The sequence below is a fragment of the Lissotriton vulgaris genome, chromosome 9 (assembly GCF_964263255.1).
Source record: "Lissotriton vulgaris chromosome 9, aLisVul1.2, whole genome shotgun sequence".
Classification (NCBI taxonomy): Eukaryota; Metazoa; Chordata; class Amphibia; order Caudata; family Salamandridae; genus Lissotriton; species Lissotriton vulgaris.
In genome coordinates this window covers 877,729,790-877,746,370 of record NC_141697.1, presented here as the reverse complement: position 1 = coordinate 877,746,370, position 16,581 = coordinate 877,729,790, and the positions used below count along the sequence as shown (strand labels likewise).

Genomic DNA, 16,581 nt, shown 5'->3' with positions numbered 1-16,581 from the left:
TCACCGATGGCTCCAGGCAGGAAGTGGGACTTGGAAAAAGATTTACAAAACCATTTGCTTGTGGAAATTCAAAATACACATTCAAATAGTTTCCCTTAAGAGTACAAAATCACTTCTGTAATTCACCACTTGCACATTTGCACTTGTAAAGGGATATACCCATGAGTAATATTACCCCAATATGGTGTAATACTGCACATGAGTGAAGTTTCTCCAGTTGGTGGGGAGTGACCATTCTAGGGCATGGAGATTATGTAATATTTGGGAACACCCACACATCCACGAGTTTGTGGATATTCACAAATTTCTCCATTACCCAATCTTACTCTGGGAACTTACTCTGGTCAAAGGTTCGAGTAAATCTGTTTTCAGGATGGGAATGGTAAAGGAGCACACCCAAAATTGATGGGGGTGTAGGGGAAGAGGTTTTCTTTATGGGGAAAAATGCCTTCCCCATAGACAAAAAATATGCAGATGCATTTATGCACAGGAATTTTGCATGCACAGTTGTTCACTATGTAGAAATATGCATGCACACAGCTACTTTTGGAAACATTTGTAAATGTTATAAAAATGTGTATAACTGCAACCAAGCGTGGAAGTACAGCTATGAGCACAGGTTTATCAACTGTGACCCAAGTGAGCAAGGTGGAGAGAGGCTTCAAATTATTTTTGGGTGAGCTAATATAGGAAAGGAAGTAAAGGATAAAGGAAGGGGATGGAAGAACGCATGAAAAGAGACATATAAATGGTAGATGAGGGAAGGAGGTAAAGAGAAGGGTAAGATAAATGTGTATCAAAAGTGCGAACAAAAATATCAGAGGAATTGAGAGTAACAGAGAAATGAAAAAGAGACAACAAGGAAGGGGATCATAGAGATGGAGGGGGGAGTTTTAGTGGTGAAAAGATGAGGGGAAAGAAAGAAAAGAAGTGTGAACATGAGGGAGGCTAGATGAAGTAGAAAGGAGATGTGAAGAGAGTGAGGAATTGGAAAGTATAAAAGGTGGAGGGAGAGTTACATTAATTTGCTGACTCACATTGCGGAGCACAGGGACTGGGTAATGATGGGTAAACTAAACAGCAGTATGCATACATGGCTCTTTTGAACAAAGAGATGTTTGTGAAGAAGTATGGGAAATCAGCTTCTGAAAGGAAGTTCATATAGAAGGAGTCAACACAGCTCGGTTAAGTCAGATAATTACATAGCTATAAAATTGCACAGGAATTCGAGCTCTGGGGCTTGGTGATTGAGGATGTAAGAGACCGAGTTTAATGCCAAGAAAAGCTGTCTGCCACAGGCAGGGAACAAGAAGCAACGTTTATTTATTTTAGGTTATTTATGGTATTTTTAGAGCATGAACCGTGAGTAAATATAACAGATCACAGGGCACCAGCATCTCATGCCACCGCATTATCACAGCAAAATCTCCCAAGGATCCTCTGTCTCTCTGTGTACGGCTGGTAGGACATTGACGGCTTGCAGCAGTGTGTGTAAATGCCAGCCCCTTTATATAGCCTTGCCGCCCCCGCGACATGCCTCCGCCATAGTGATATAGGTAAACATTGCCCAGATTTCATATGAGCGAGGGGAAAGGTGGTGGGAAGATTGGCCTATTATCATCCCAGAAGAGGCAGTAAGTCAGCCTTATCACTGCTGGCTCAAATGCTTCCAATCTATTTTCTTCTATGTCCTGGCAAGGCTGGCATGGGGGTATAGATTGGATTGCATGTGGAGAGGACTAGGCTGCATGAGGAGACGATTGGTCTGCATGTGGAGAGGACTAGGCTGTATGAGGAGACGATTGGTCTGCATGGAGAGAGGACTAGACTGCACGAGGAGAGGATTTGTTTGCATGTGGAGAGGACTAGGCTGCATGAGGAGAGGATTCGTCTGCATGGAGAGAGGACTAGACTGCACGAGGAGAGGATTTGTCTGCATGGAGAGAGGACTAGACTGCACGAGGAGAGGATATGTTTGCATGTGGAGAGGACTAGGCTGCATGAGGAGAGGATTCGTCTGCATGGAGAGAGGACTAGGCTGCATGGGGAGTTGATTAGATTGAATGGGGATATGACTTGGCTGCACGAGGAGAGAAGTGGTCTGCATTGAGAGAGGATTAGACTGCATAGGGAGTGGACTAGACAGCACAAGCAGAGGATTGGTCTGCATGGAGAGAGGACTGGACTGCATGAGGAGAGGACTGGTCTGCATGATTAGAGGACTAGACTGCATGAGGAGAGGACTTGTCTGCATGGATATATGACTAGATTGCATGAGGAGAAGATTGGTCTGCATGGAGAGAGGACTAGACTGCATGAGAAGAGGATTGGTCTGCATGAAGAGAGGACTAGACTGAATGGGGAGTGGACTAGACAGCATGAGGAGAGGATTGGTCTGCATGGAGAGACGACTGGTCTGAATGATGAGAGGACTAGACTGCATGGAGAGAGAACTGGTCTGCATGAGGAGTAGACTAGGCTGCACGAGGAGAGGATTGGTCTGAATGGAGAGAGGACTAGAATGTACAAGGAGAGGACTGGCTTCGGGAGGGATGTAGACTGCATGAGGAGATGATTGGTCTGCATAGGGAGATACGTAGGCTGCATGAGGAGATGATTAGTCTGCATGAGGATGGGATTAGTCTGCATGGGAAGAGGACTGGACTGCCTGGGGAGTAGATTTGACTTCATTGGGAGTGGATTTGACTGCATGAGGTGAGGCTTGCTCTGCATGGGGGGTAGAATGGACTGTATTGGCAGTGGATTGGGCTGTATGGGATTGGACTTCATGGGGAGTAGATTGGACGGCATGCGGTGTAGACTGACTGTATGGTATATTGATTGGACTTCATGAGGAGAGAATTGATCTGCACGAGGAGAGAATTGGTCTGCATGGAGAGAGGACTAGACTGCATGAGGAGAGGATTGGTCTGCATGGAGAGAGGACTAGACTGCACGAGAAGAGGATTGGTTTGCAAGTGGAGAGGACTAAGCTGCATGAAGCGAGGATTCGTCTGCATGGAGAGAGGACTAGGCTGCATGGGGAGTTGATTAGATTGAATGGGGGGGTGACTTGGCTGCACGAGGAGAGAAGTGGTCTGCATTGAGGGAGGATTAGACTGCATTAGGAGATGAGTGGTCTGCATGGAGAGAGGACTAGACTTCATGGGGAGTGGACTAGACAGCACACGGAGAGGATTGGTCTGCATGGAGAGAGGACTGGAGGACTGGACTGCATGAGGAGAGGACTGGTCTGCAGGATTAGAGGACTAGACTGCATGAGGAGAGGACTTGTCAGCATGGATTGATGACTAGATTGCATGAGGAGAAGATTGGTCTGCATGGAGAGAGGACTAGACTGCACGAGAAGAGGATTGGTCTGCATGAAGAGAGGACTAGGCTGAATGGGGAGTGGACTAGACAGCATGAGGAGAGGATTGGTCTGCATGGAGAGACAACTGGTCTGAATGATGAGAGGACTAGACTGCATGGAGAGAGAACTGGTCTGCATGAGGAGTAGACTAGGCTGCACGAGGAGAGGATTGGTCTGCATGAGGCGAGGACTAGACTGAATGGGGAGTGGACTAGACTGCATGAGGAGAGGATTAGTCTGCATGGAGAGACAACTGGTCTGAATGATGAGAGGACTAGACTGCATGGAGAGAGAACTGGTCTGCATGAGGAGTAGACTAGGCTGCACGAGGAGAGGATTGGTCTGCATGAGGCGAGGACTAGACTGAATGGGGAGTGGACTAGACTGCATGAGGAGAGGATTAGTCTGCATGGAGAGACAACTGGTCTGAATGATGAGAGGACTAGACTGCATGGAGAGAGAACTGGTCTGCATGAGGAGTAGACTAGGCTGCACGAGGAGAGGATTGGTCTGCATGAGGCGAGGACTAGGCAGCATGAGGAGAAGATTGGTCTGCATGGCGAGAGGACTAGAATGTACAAGGAGAGGACTGTCATGGGGAGGGATGTAGACTGCATGAGGAGATGATTGGTCTGCATGAGGATGGGATTAGTCTGCATGAGGCGAGGACTTGTCTGCATGGATAGATGACTAGATTGCATGAGGAGAAGATTGGTCTGCATGGAGAGAGGACTAGACTGCATGAGAAGAGGATTGGTCTGCATGAAGAGAGGACTAGACTGAATGGGGAGTGGACTAGACAGCATGAGGAGAGGATTGGTCTGCATGGAGAGACGACTGGTCGGAATGATGAGAGGACTAGACTGCATGGAGAGAGAACTGGTCTGCATGAGGAGTAGACTAGACTGCATGGAGAGAGAACTGGTCTGCATGAGGAGTAGACTAGGCAGCATGAGGAGAAGATTGGTCTGAATGGAGAGAAGACTAGAATGTACAAGGAGAGGACTGGCTTCGGGAGGGATGTAGACTGCATGAGGAGATGATTGGTCTGCATAGGGAGATACGTAGGCTGCATGAGGAGATGATTAGTCTGCATGAGGATGGGATTAGTCTGCATGGGAAGACGACTGGACTGCCTGGGGAGTAGATTTGACTTCATTGGGAGTGGATTTGACTGCATGAGGTGAGGCTTGCTCTGCATGGGGAGTAGAATGGGCTGTATTGGTAGTGGACTGGGCTGTATGGGATTGGACTTCATGGGGAGTAGATTGGACGGCATGCGGTGTAGACTGACTGTATGGTATATTGATTGAACTTCATGAGGAGAGAATTGATCTGCATGAGGAGAGAATTGGTCTGCATGGAGAGAGGACTAGACTGCATGAGGAGATAATTAGTCTGCATGGGGAGTGGACTAGACTGCATGAGGAGAGGATTGGTCTGCATGGAGAGAGGACTAGACTGCACGAGAAGAGGATTGGTCTGAATGAAGATAGGACTAGACTGCATGATGAGAGGACTGGTCTGCATGGAGAGATGACTTGACTGCATGAGGAAAGAATTGGTCTTCGAGAGGAGTAGACTAGGCTGCACGGGGAGAGGATTGGTCTGCATGAGAAGAGGACTAGGCAGCACGAGGAGAAGATTGTTCTGCATGGTGAAAGGGCTAGAATGTACAAGTAGAGTACTGGTCTGCATGAGGAGAGGATTGGTCTGCATAGGGAGAGATTTGACTGCATGGGGAGTGGATTTGACTGCAGGAGGTGAGGGTTGCTTTGCATGGGGAATATAGTGGAATTTATTGGCAGTGGATACGGCTGTATGGGATTGGACTTCATGGGAATAACTTTGACTGCATGGGGTGTAGGCTGGACTGTATAATGAATTGATTGGACTGCATGAGGAGAGGAGTGATCTGCATGAGATAAGATAACTGGACTGTATGAGGATAGATTTGAATGCATGGGGAGTGAATTGAACTGCATTCAGAGAAGATTGCTCTCATGGGGAGTAGAATGAACTGCATGAGGTGTGGATTGGGCTGCATGGGGAGTGGACTGGATTACATAAGTAGAAGACTGACTTCATGGGAGATCACTGACATAATATAGAATACCAAAATATAGACTTACCAAAATATCGTTGACAAAATATAGAATGCAAAATTATCGAATTCCTATCTACAAACAGGTAAGTACAAAAATATCGAATCAAAAATATCGTTGTAAAAAATATAGTTAGTCAAAATATCGAATTTTTCTAAATGTCTTAAAAGTAATTTAAAATTAATAAAATAATAAATATAATTAACTAAAACATACTTAAAAATACTTAACCTTAAAATTAATAAATTATTAATTTAAGTTAAGGAAATAAACATACAATTTTATTTTTTAATACACACATATATATATATATGAAAGCATAAGTATGTTGATTTCAATGTATTGAAAGGATGTATCTGAGCGCATACAACCAGGCTATCAATGTATTTCCTTTACTGTTAGGAATACAAGAATGATGCATTAATGCAAGAAAATGTTGGCATATAATTACAGCATACGTTGTGAGAAATGTTTACAATGTAAAACAAATGGGAAATTTATATCCCGAAATTTATGTTTTCTTACACTCCAATTCATAGTTTGTTTGAAATACAGGCGTAACATAATAGTCTATGTAATAATGTATAACATGAGGATACTTTTAATGTTATAATAGCAGTATTGTGCTGTGGATACTCCTTTCTAAGATGGCCGCCAGGTTCTCATGGCAAAATAGATACCTACAATGCCTCTTTTGTGTTTACTCACCAAAATCACTTGAGATCTTTATTTATGCACGTAGCGGTAGACATGCAAAATCGTGTGATCAAGAGACCGGTGGGTCTCGAAACGCGTAGCGATTATTGAAGAATAAACTTGGTGTTATCTACTCTTGCTCTGAGTGCGCATTTAATCCTTTCTGGGAACCTTTGAAATTTGTGCACAAATTTACCGGCTTTGGGGTCCTGCCGGCACATGCGCCACCTGACTACGGGAACCGTTCAAGAAGGATCCCTTTTGGATTAAGGATATATATATATATATATATATATATATATATATATATATATATCAGGTGATCAAGGGGCGGAGGTCCCGAAACGCGTCATGGCGTCGTGTTCTATGCACGAAGGATGGAATAAATTATAAACTTTTGCAAATTATCCATTTGGGTCCGGTTTCGTTATTTTCCTGGAGTTTTTCTTTGGGACTTGGCGGAGTTCGTGGCATATATATATATATATATATATATATATATATATATATATATATATATATATATATATATATATATATATATATATATATATATGTTTATATATATATATATAGACAACGCCAAGTCCCACGATCCTCGGGACTCGTTCTTTGAATAAAAGAGCACTCAAAGCCGCTGTAGTGTGGTTTCGCCAAGTTATTTAATAGCAGAAACTTCTTGCAGTTTATCAGCCAAGGTTACAAACGCGTTTCGGCGTTGCCGCCTTCGTCAGTGTAAACCAGCACTTTTTTTGTTAGGTGATTTAAATAAAATCAATGGTGACGACCTGTCACATGTTCTAAAAGTGTAAACATAAAAAACGGCACAAAGCTTGTAATTTCATCATTACTTATGGCGGCCATCTTGTAATGGGTCAGTACTGCATTGTATCAATCATTTCAATATCACTTTGTACCATAATGTTATACATTCAACATATTTATATACATAATTCATATAATTATAACAATCAATTGATTCATTCAATAATTCATGTGTGTGTGTAGATGGTAAAGCGTGTTATCATACATATTCGTGGACGCCTGTTTTGACAGTGCCGTTAATTCGCAAAACCCATAACGATCCTGTTTAGAGCTTTGTCGAATAGTTCACGTTTTTGAGATAAAAGGAACAATTGCCTATCTCACGTTTAGTGCAATCAAGCCCTGAATGGGCTAATTTCATGTTGTTCATGTTGTGTACTTACACAAGGGTCATTTCTAATTGTTCCTGTATCTTTTAATATGTGTATATTATTTTCAGGGATTGGGCAGACAGCATTTTCATTTTCCTCTTCATTCTTTATCTACTCTTACAGGGTTTACATACTTGTGTCGCAGAGGGTCAAGGATGACAACGTTTTAGATATGTGTCCACATCTCTTCTTCGTTGTTCATCCCGCCTGGGGTCTTGGTCTGGAGCTGGATAATGAACCTAGATTCTAAGGTTCTTCGTTTTTTTACCCAGTTCCCCCCTCTGTCAGTTCTGACTAGTTGGTCCAGTATGAAATAGGTCAGTAAACTGCTGTTGCTGTTATGCATTTGTTCGAAATGCCGAGCTACAGGATAGCTTTGGTCCTTTGAGGTGATAGCCCTCATATGTTCAAGGACTCAAGGGTTGGAAGATTCTGATGATTGTAGGGGTTGTTGTGACGTTTCTGTTCATGTGTTGTCTTTGTGTGCAGTGTGGTCCTGCCTTATGTGGCCTCTGTGCTACAACGTGTATAAGACGGCCATCTGTTACCAAAGAGACATTGATGGATAGAATAATGTTCCAGCAACAACTGAACGATCTGATGAATATCGAAATCGATTCTGATATCGACTAGTGCTTGCCTACATGAGGGCAAAAGGAGCGTCCGAGGTTCCGTAAGAATCGTAATGACGTTTTGGGCTTGTTCGAATATGGACGAGTTTGGTATCTATGAACCGCAAATGACGAGTTTAGTGGGTGTACGCGTTTTCGCTACCCTACTTTGCAGCGTTCGTCCTATTCGTGGGTTTCTCCATCTGAACCCACGGGTTCCATTTTAGATACAGCATCCATTTTGTTTCTTGCCCTCACGTAGCCGGCGAACGGACAATGTCCGTTTCATGACCCTGGGTTTCCCAAGCTCTTGCGGAAGACGCATATCCCTTTGAGTGTGTCTTTATGACTAGGGGAATGACACGGCGAAGGCAGATGGCTCCGCTCAAGGCTCATCTTGCCGTGCCGGTCTATTGCTTCAGCCGTGCATGCATTAGGCTCGAATCCTTTGATCCTGCGATCACGCTTCCGATATTGCCCCTACACTCTTTTCAATCTGTTGTCTGTTTTTGTCTTCCTTGCACCTGTTTCTGTCCCTTTTTTCTTAACTCGTTTACAGCCAGAATGGAATGTGCTTAATGTGGGATAACGTGCTTTTACAGTTGGGAACCGGCGATGCTACTGTAATTATGTTCCGGGCTTCTGAAAACATGAATGCAACCCTTTTGAAGTTTACTGTGGGAACTGAGTTGTAACCTTTTGTTCGCCATGTTGTGCAATGACGAAAATGTGTATAAAAGGAGCGATCCACTTTTGCAATTCGAAGCAGACTCTCAGAACCTACACTTCGTTGTACTTCTTGCGATCTCTGTATCCCTGCAGTAAATAAACGTTGATCTTTGACGCCGAAGGAAGTGTCCCGTGTCTCTGTGATTTGTACGCCGGAACAGGTAACCCACGAAGGTTTCAGGTGTTGTCCCCTGGCACCGCTGGGCCTTAGAATAGCCCAGTCCTTCAGTTGGTGCCCAACGTGCGACGACATCAGCGGTACCGGTCCAAAGCCCGACGATCGTGAGGAACTTCGTGTGAAATCTCCGAGGGAAGGTGCACCCCGCTTCATCGATCCTGTTGTCGAAATAAGTGGTCCGAAGACTTTTCCCGCGAAGATTCCCGCCTCCTGACGGCTGCGACGGACTGATGCCCTGACTGTCGACCTGTTTTGGCGCCTGGCGTAGTCCTTTGTACGGCGAGACGATAGACGGGCCTTCCTGGTGACGCCATTGTTCTCTCAGTTAAGTATTTGTGGGTCGCTCCCAGAAACCTTGGTTGTTGTTGTTGAAACTTGGTTGTTTGCATGGTTCCATTGCATTTGTGGTTCTTAGTTGTTGGTTCTTAGTTGTTGGATTTTTATTTGACGATTGCAATTGCCAAAAACCGAGGGTCTTGCATTTTTGCGAGGACATCGTAATTCGATAACCCTCGAAGTTTGTAAACTCGGTTAGTGTGCACGATGCCTGGCCGCAGTTCTTTGTTTGGTTTCCTTAAATGTTGCAGCACGGATTCCCGGTTGGAGGACTCATGTCCGATACCTTCAGTTGGAACTCCAATTTATGAGCTCTATAGTCGACACGGAGTGGGCCCTATCGAATATAATGAATTTTGGATCCGTTATACTAAAAACAATGGTGTCCTTAGTTGGCCACCCCATGGTAGCTTTGAAACTGAGATTTTAGATAATCTCGAAGCAAAATTGTTTAAAAAGAAAGCTAGGCCGGCCATGTTTGATTCCTTTCGGTTATGGCGCAAAGAGTCCAAGCAGAAAGAAATGAAACAGAGTAAGAAAAATAAGAGAGAAGGTATCATTACGGTGATGCAAAATGCAGAACAGTATCAGCGAGACAAAGATGAGAAGGAAAAGGAAGTTTTTACTAGGTTGCATCGTATGGCGGTGGATAAATGTTTTCCGGTTTTACCGCCAAGTTCTGATAAAAAGGAAGAAGAATCGAGAGAGGATCCTTTGTTATCTTATTTATTAAAATCACCACCTCCTTATGTGCAGGGTACTGCAGCCCCTGTTGTTCCTCCTGTCCCTCAACCTGTTGTTCCGGCGGCTGCTGGTCAGCCTGTCGTTGGTCCTGTTCCTCCGAATCCTCTTGTTCCTCAAATTGTCCCTGCTCCCTTACCTGCCCTTCTTCCTACTGCTCCATTGCCTATACCTTCTCAGTCTATTGTTCCCACTACTTCTGCTATCTTGGCTACTCCTACTGCTCCTACGTTCATTCCTCACGTTGTTGCCCCTGTACTTCTCTCCTCTTCTCCTTCTGTTCGTAGTCGTATACCTAGTACTGTTGCTAATCTAGTCAAATTCCTGGTGGCAGGGAAAGTGAGACGTTAGTGACTATGGCGCGCAGGTGGATTGGACATCCTGCTAAGTACACTCCGCGCATAGTGTTAGATACGTTTTCTCAGTTCAATGAACCCACACAAAGATTCGTGTTCGAGGAAATGTGTAAATCCTTGAGAGAGGAGTGGGATAATGATGAGGTAGATAATGTACCGCCCGAGATGACTGAACTTCAGAATCAGTTCTCGAGCGGCATGATTGTAGGTGGTAATGTACGACGTGCTTTAGAGCGTTTGTTAGCCTTTAGGACTACAGTGCCTCCTCAAGTGTTGTTTGACAACGACTCTGATGATTGGAAAGCACAACCTGGTCAGTATCCTATGCGAGAAGTTCCCCCAGTATGGATACCGGGTGATGCTGCTCAAGTTCCACCCATTTTGCCACACTTCCAGAGAGTTTGGATACACCTCCCATGGAAGCGATCAGAAGTTTTGCAGGTGAAACAATCTTTACCTGACCCCCGGAAAAATCCGGCAGGTTATTATAAGGAGTTATCCCAACTTGTGGATGCTACTGTTATGAACCTTGCCGATATTGACATGTTGTTTGGTAACGTGGTACCGCAACCGATTTGGGCGAAAATCCGTCAAGAGAATCACGCAGCTGAGTTAGGCGGTGATTGGGCAGCCATTGTAGCGGCTGACGGACTACAAGTTGGTGGGGCTCAGCCTGAACAGTTAATTACGGCTCTACCCCAAAGGATCATTACGCTCATGAAGACACTTATGCCAGCAATGAGGGTGAACTGGGATAAATTGTCTGCTTGCAAACAAAAGAAAGACGAGAGTGTCTCCGATTTCTTTACTAGATTTGAGGAGGCATTTATTGATCATAGTGGTCAGGATATGAGCACTGAGGGAGGTCAGCGACTGTTTGTCGATAAATTTGTGTTGAATTTGTTGCCTGAGCTATGCAACAAATTGAAAAATTCTGAAAGTTCATGGGCCGTTTCTACCACTGCTCAAATATTAGCAACAGCTCAATATTATGAAAATAGAGAAAAAGAAGAAAATGATCGTGCAGATAAGAAAACGAAGGAGCTTAAAACTAAGGTTTTGTTGCAGCAAGCATATCCTCCGCGCTCGAATCAAAATGACTCACAACAGCAAAATCGATCACAATCGCAGTCTTCTAGGTCGCAGTCGCGTTCTGACTCTTCTGCATCCAGATCTATGCTTGGGTATAATCAATGTGCATATTGTAGGGGTGAGGGCCATTTAAAGTTTAATTGTCCTGTTTTACGTGACCAAAATAATGGTGTTTCGGCCCGAGGTGGTCGTAGTGGTCCTCAACAGGCGTCTCGAGGTAGAGGTCGTGGCACCTCTCAAAATCAAAACGAGCGTTCTACTTCTTCATCGGACTCGAACAATTGTTTTGATCAGCGCGATTCATCGTCCGGTAGATCTGCACAGTATCATGTGGAGGACTATTACGTCGAGCATGACATTGATGCTGACGGTAATTACTAGGACAGCCATAGAAAAAGAGAGGGAGTAGTATCAGTTCCGGTTGATCAGAGAGGGCCTTACGTCGCAGTTGCCACATCAGGCGTAGTTGAGCCTTTTCTGTTGGACACTGGTGCAGCAAAAAGTTCCATCATGCATTCGAAACTCCCTGGCGCACCTTTGTCTGGCTTAACAAATGTTTCCGTTGGATTCTCTGGCGCCCCGGTTAGCAATCCAGTTTCTAGCCCTTTGTCCCTTACGATCGGGCCACGTGAGCTAGAAGCTCCTTTGATTTTGACTACTGGTTGTGGTGAGAATCTTTTGGGTCTGGATTTGCTGAAGCGGTTATATGCGACTCTGTATTGTTCTCCTGTGGGAGTGGAGCTTACATTAGGTCAGAGAGTAATCTCTCCTATGTACTTGTCAACTGATAAGCTCCCACCGGACTTGAGTTCTCTTCCTGAGTCTTTGTGGGCAACAGGTCCCAATGATGTGGGCCTGCTGGACATATCACCTTATGTTGTCCAATTGAAATCAAATGTGCGATTGCCACGTATCCCCCAGTATCGTATCTCTCTTGATGGCGAACGAGCGCTATTAGCGATCATTTATGATTTGATTAAAAAGGATGTTATCGAGGAAACTCGGGGAAATGTGTGCAACAGTCCGGTGTTACCTATTTTGAAACGGACTGACCCATCCAAGCCTCCTGTGTACCGTTTTGTCATTGACTTGCGAGAAGTCAATAAAATTGTGGTTCCACAGTTTCCTGTGATGCCTGACATTACAGCTTTGCTGACTCTGATTCCAGCCTCTGCCTCTTGGTTCTCGGTAATCGATCTGAAGAATGCTTTCTTTAGCATTCCGATTGCTGAGGAAAGCAGAGATCTATTCGGCTTCTCATTAGGTGGTCGCAGCTTCAGGTTTAAACGCGCTCCTCAGGGCTACTGTGAGAGTCCATCGATCTACAGTCAAGCTCTTAAGAGTCAACTTGATGCGTTTGTGTTACCGGCTGGCGCGGCCTTGATTCAGTACGTTGATGATCTGTTAGTGGCTGCTGACACTAAGCAGATTTGCAAAACTGCTACAGTATCGCTGTTACAGCATCTATGTGACTTACATCACAAGGTGTCACCTTCTAAGCTACAGTATTGTTGTCAAGAAGTAACCTACTTAGGTCACTTATTGTCAAAGGAGGGAAGAAGGTTGACCCCAGAAAGAATTGCAGCAATTGCTCGAATGACTGTGCCAACAACTCAGAGAGATGTGCGTGCCTTTTTAGGTATCACGTCATACTGCAGACAATGGATTCCAAACTTTTCATTGTTAGCGAAGCCATTGTTAGCTCTCACGTGCAAGGATGTTCCGACTCCTTTGCCATGGACCGAAGAGTGTCAGAAAAGTTTTTCTGAACTGTGTGATGCGTTGTGTTCGGCTCCTGTGTTAGGTACTCCTGTTTACAGCAAGCCGTTTACACTATACGTTCACGAGAGAGTAGGTTGTGCGTTGAGTGTCTTGACGCAACAATTTGGTGGCAAACAGCGTCCATGTGCATATTTTTCCTCGACCTTAGACCCAGTAGCTAGAGCATTGCCGAGTTGTTTAAGAGCGACAGCGGCAGCTGCGGTGTCCATTCGACAGTCCGCAGGTCTGGTCATGGATAATATGCTCACAGTGATGGTCCCGCATGCAGTTGACACTCTCTTGAATCGAACGAAAACTCAACACTTGACGAGCGCAAGGTTGTCCGGTTAGGAGTTGACACTTTTGGCAAGTCATATACAGATCAAGCGTTGTAATGTGCTGAATCCGGCGACATTGTTGCCGACTAATATGGAATCAGATGATGTAGCACCACATGACTGTTATTTAAGAACCGAAGAAGAGACGAAGGGTCGTATTGACCTGAAAAACACTCCATTGGTAGATCCCGATGGTACTTTGTATGTTGATGGTTCATGTTTCAAGTTGCCGAATGGTGATGTGACGACCGCGTATGCTGTAGTGACGTTGAGTACGGTTGTGGAAACTGCGAGATTGAGTCAGAATTCAGCGCAAGCGGCAGAGTTGATTGCGTTAAAGTGAGCGTGTGTTTTGTCTAAAGGGAAGCGAGTGAATGTGTTTACTGACAGTCAGTATGCATTTGGCGTAGCTCATAGCTTTGGTCGATTGTGGAGAGAAAGAGGATTTATGACATCGCATGGTACAAAGATCCAACACGGACAGCTCGTGAACGATCTTTTGGATGTACTTACATTGCCTAAGCAGGTGGCAATCATTAAATGTAGCGCGCATCGAAAGGTTACTGATGATGTTGGTTGTGGTAATGCGTTTGCGGATGAGATTGCTAAGGAAACGGCTAAGAACACGAATAACTCGAATGTACGTTATGAGTTCAGTAAGGTGGCCGACGGAGACTGGTATGTGTGAGGACACTGTTGAGAGCTTGAAAGCGATTCAGAATGAGGCTACCGAGATTGAAAAGATTAAGTGGAAAGAAAGCACGGGAAAGTTAGATGCGCATGGATGTTGGGTTGATTTGTCGGAATGTCAGAGGTGGATGTTACCGGATGCATATGTGCTTGCCGTTGTTACTATGGCTCACGGCTTGTCACATATTAGCGCGAAAGGTATATGTAAATTGTTGTCTCCTGTATGGAAGAATGATGGGATTGCTAAGTGTGCTGAGAGAGTGGTTAAGAATTGTATGGTATGCTTGATGTATAATCCTGGCAAGGGCACCCCCACTCCACCTGGTCATTTTGCTCCTCCTACATGTCCCTTTGAAGTTATCCAGTTGGACTTTATCCATATGGAGAGATGCAATAACCTGAAATATGTTTTGGTTGTGGTTTGCGCGTTCTCCAGATGGATTGAGGCCTACCCTCTTAAGGATAATACTGCCCTGTCCACAGCAAAAAAAGTCCTACTGAAGGAATATTTTCCTCGGTATGGAATGCCACGGATCGTATGGTCGGATAACGGAAGTGAGTTTGTGGGAAGTGTGATGAAGAGTGTGTGTAAGGACCTTGGAATACGTCAGAAATTCCATAGCGCCAATCATCCTCAATCAGCGGGTTTAGTGGAAGGGTACAATGGTACTCTGAAACTGAAACTTGCCAAAATTCAAGCCACAACTGGTTTGTCTTGGCCTGATGCACTGCCTCTAGCTCTCTTATCGACCAGGGCGACTGTGCACTCTCGAGTAGGGCTTAGCCCATATGAGATTGTGTTCGGCCGTCCTGCGAACATTTGGGGAGTTCCGAGGCCTAAGGCATTTGACAGTCTCGAATATCCAATGTTGATTGACTATCTTTATGATCTGACTGCTAAATTGAGTTTGATTAATCAACAGGTTTTTGAAGCTCTGCCGGCACAAACAGAAGGTCCTGGACATCGTCTCCAACCTGGTGACTGGGTCGTTACCCGAAATTTTGGGAGAAAGCGTAATCTCGAGCCAAGATTTGTGGGACCTTATCAAGTTCTGCTGGCAACAAGGACTGCAGTTCGGTTGGAAGGCCGGAAGAACTGGGTGCACGCCACCCATACGAAGAAGGTTCCACTTCCCTTGCCAGCAGATAACTGTGTAAAAACTGGAGTTGCCCCAACAGAGACCGAGACCCCTCTACGTTATGTGCCATTCAGTGATGCTCAACCTGTAGAGAACGATTCAGTTCAGTCAGACACACCTCTTGAATCATCTGGAACTGTACCTTCGTCTTCAGCATTGGAGAATTCGAGTTCTGAATTGTCACCTGAACGATCGAACACTGTTTTGTCATCTGAACCGTTGTTTGAAGACCAAACTCGGCCTGGAAAAAGTCGATACTTTCTTCGATCGCGTGACAAGGACTAATAAAGAATTCCTTTTTGTTTTTAAAATTTTACATTACCCCCCCTTACTGTTGCTATGAACATTATGAACAATTGCATTTTTTATTGATTTATGAGTTCTCTTTTTCATGTGTGTTCCTTTTCTGTACAGCTAGAAGACTTGTATTAATTTGAATGTTTATTTGATTAAAACCTATCATCCGGGTTGACCGTAGGGCCGTGCGGGTACTTCCTTCTGTTTAGCAGGTTTCTGACACTAGGTCGGTTACTTTTGTCGATTCCTGGGAACTCCTGGGAATTGATAATCGCTACTCAGAACGAAGTGCGTCAAGAACGTTACGGACGGTTTTTAGAGGATGGAGTTCTCTAAGCTGTCGGAAGTAGAGAGGATGTCGGTGCAAAGATCTAAACTGCATAAGGTTTTGCGAACAAAATGTTTTTTGTTTCAGGTTTTCATGCTGTTCCTGACTGTTTCTATGCTATTGGTGGGTGGAGTGTATTTTGGACTTCAGTCGTTATTGCCTTCCACTTCACCTACTCCTTCTTCTCCTGATCTGAATTCTGTTCCCACTATTTCTCCACATTCTTTTCATCTTCTGCCCCAACACGAACAGGTTAGACGTGCGGAATTTATGAACAACTCCTTTGTCCAACTTCTTCATCAACATCAATTGGTGATGAATACTACCAACTGTTGGGTGTGTGGATTAATGCCACATACCATGGATAAGGGTATTCCGTATTTGGTTCTTCCTTACAGCTCCCAGGGGTCAGCTCGGGCATTCCAAACTATGTTCCGTAGTGCACTAGATTCCTACCCCCGTCGAGAGCCACGCTCTGCAGACCTTGGTCCCGGCCCGTACCACAAGTCTTTGGCAATAGCGATTGCTGACTTAGATAGAGATATTTTTGATGCATCGCTTATTCCGGAGGAAGAGGTGCGAGCATACAAGGATCTGAGTGAGGCTGAGTATAGT

At 44.7% G+C, this 16,581-nt stretch overlaps 1 protein-coding gene across 1 annotated transcript in view; it reads left to right on the top strand.

Annotated features, from left to right (window-relative positions):
* The window catches only part of LOC147692415 (uncharacterized), an 82,513-nt gene extending 66,887 nt beyond the window's left edge, over positions 1-15,626 (top strand). The window contains exon 2 of the mRNA XM_086939528.1: positions 15,126-15,626. Coding sequence (XP_086795654.1) covers positions 15,126-15,626 — 501 coding nt within the window. The remainder of the gene's footprint in view (positions 1-15,125) is intronic.
* The last annotated feature ends 955 nt before the right edge of the window (positions 15,627-16,581 follow it).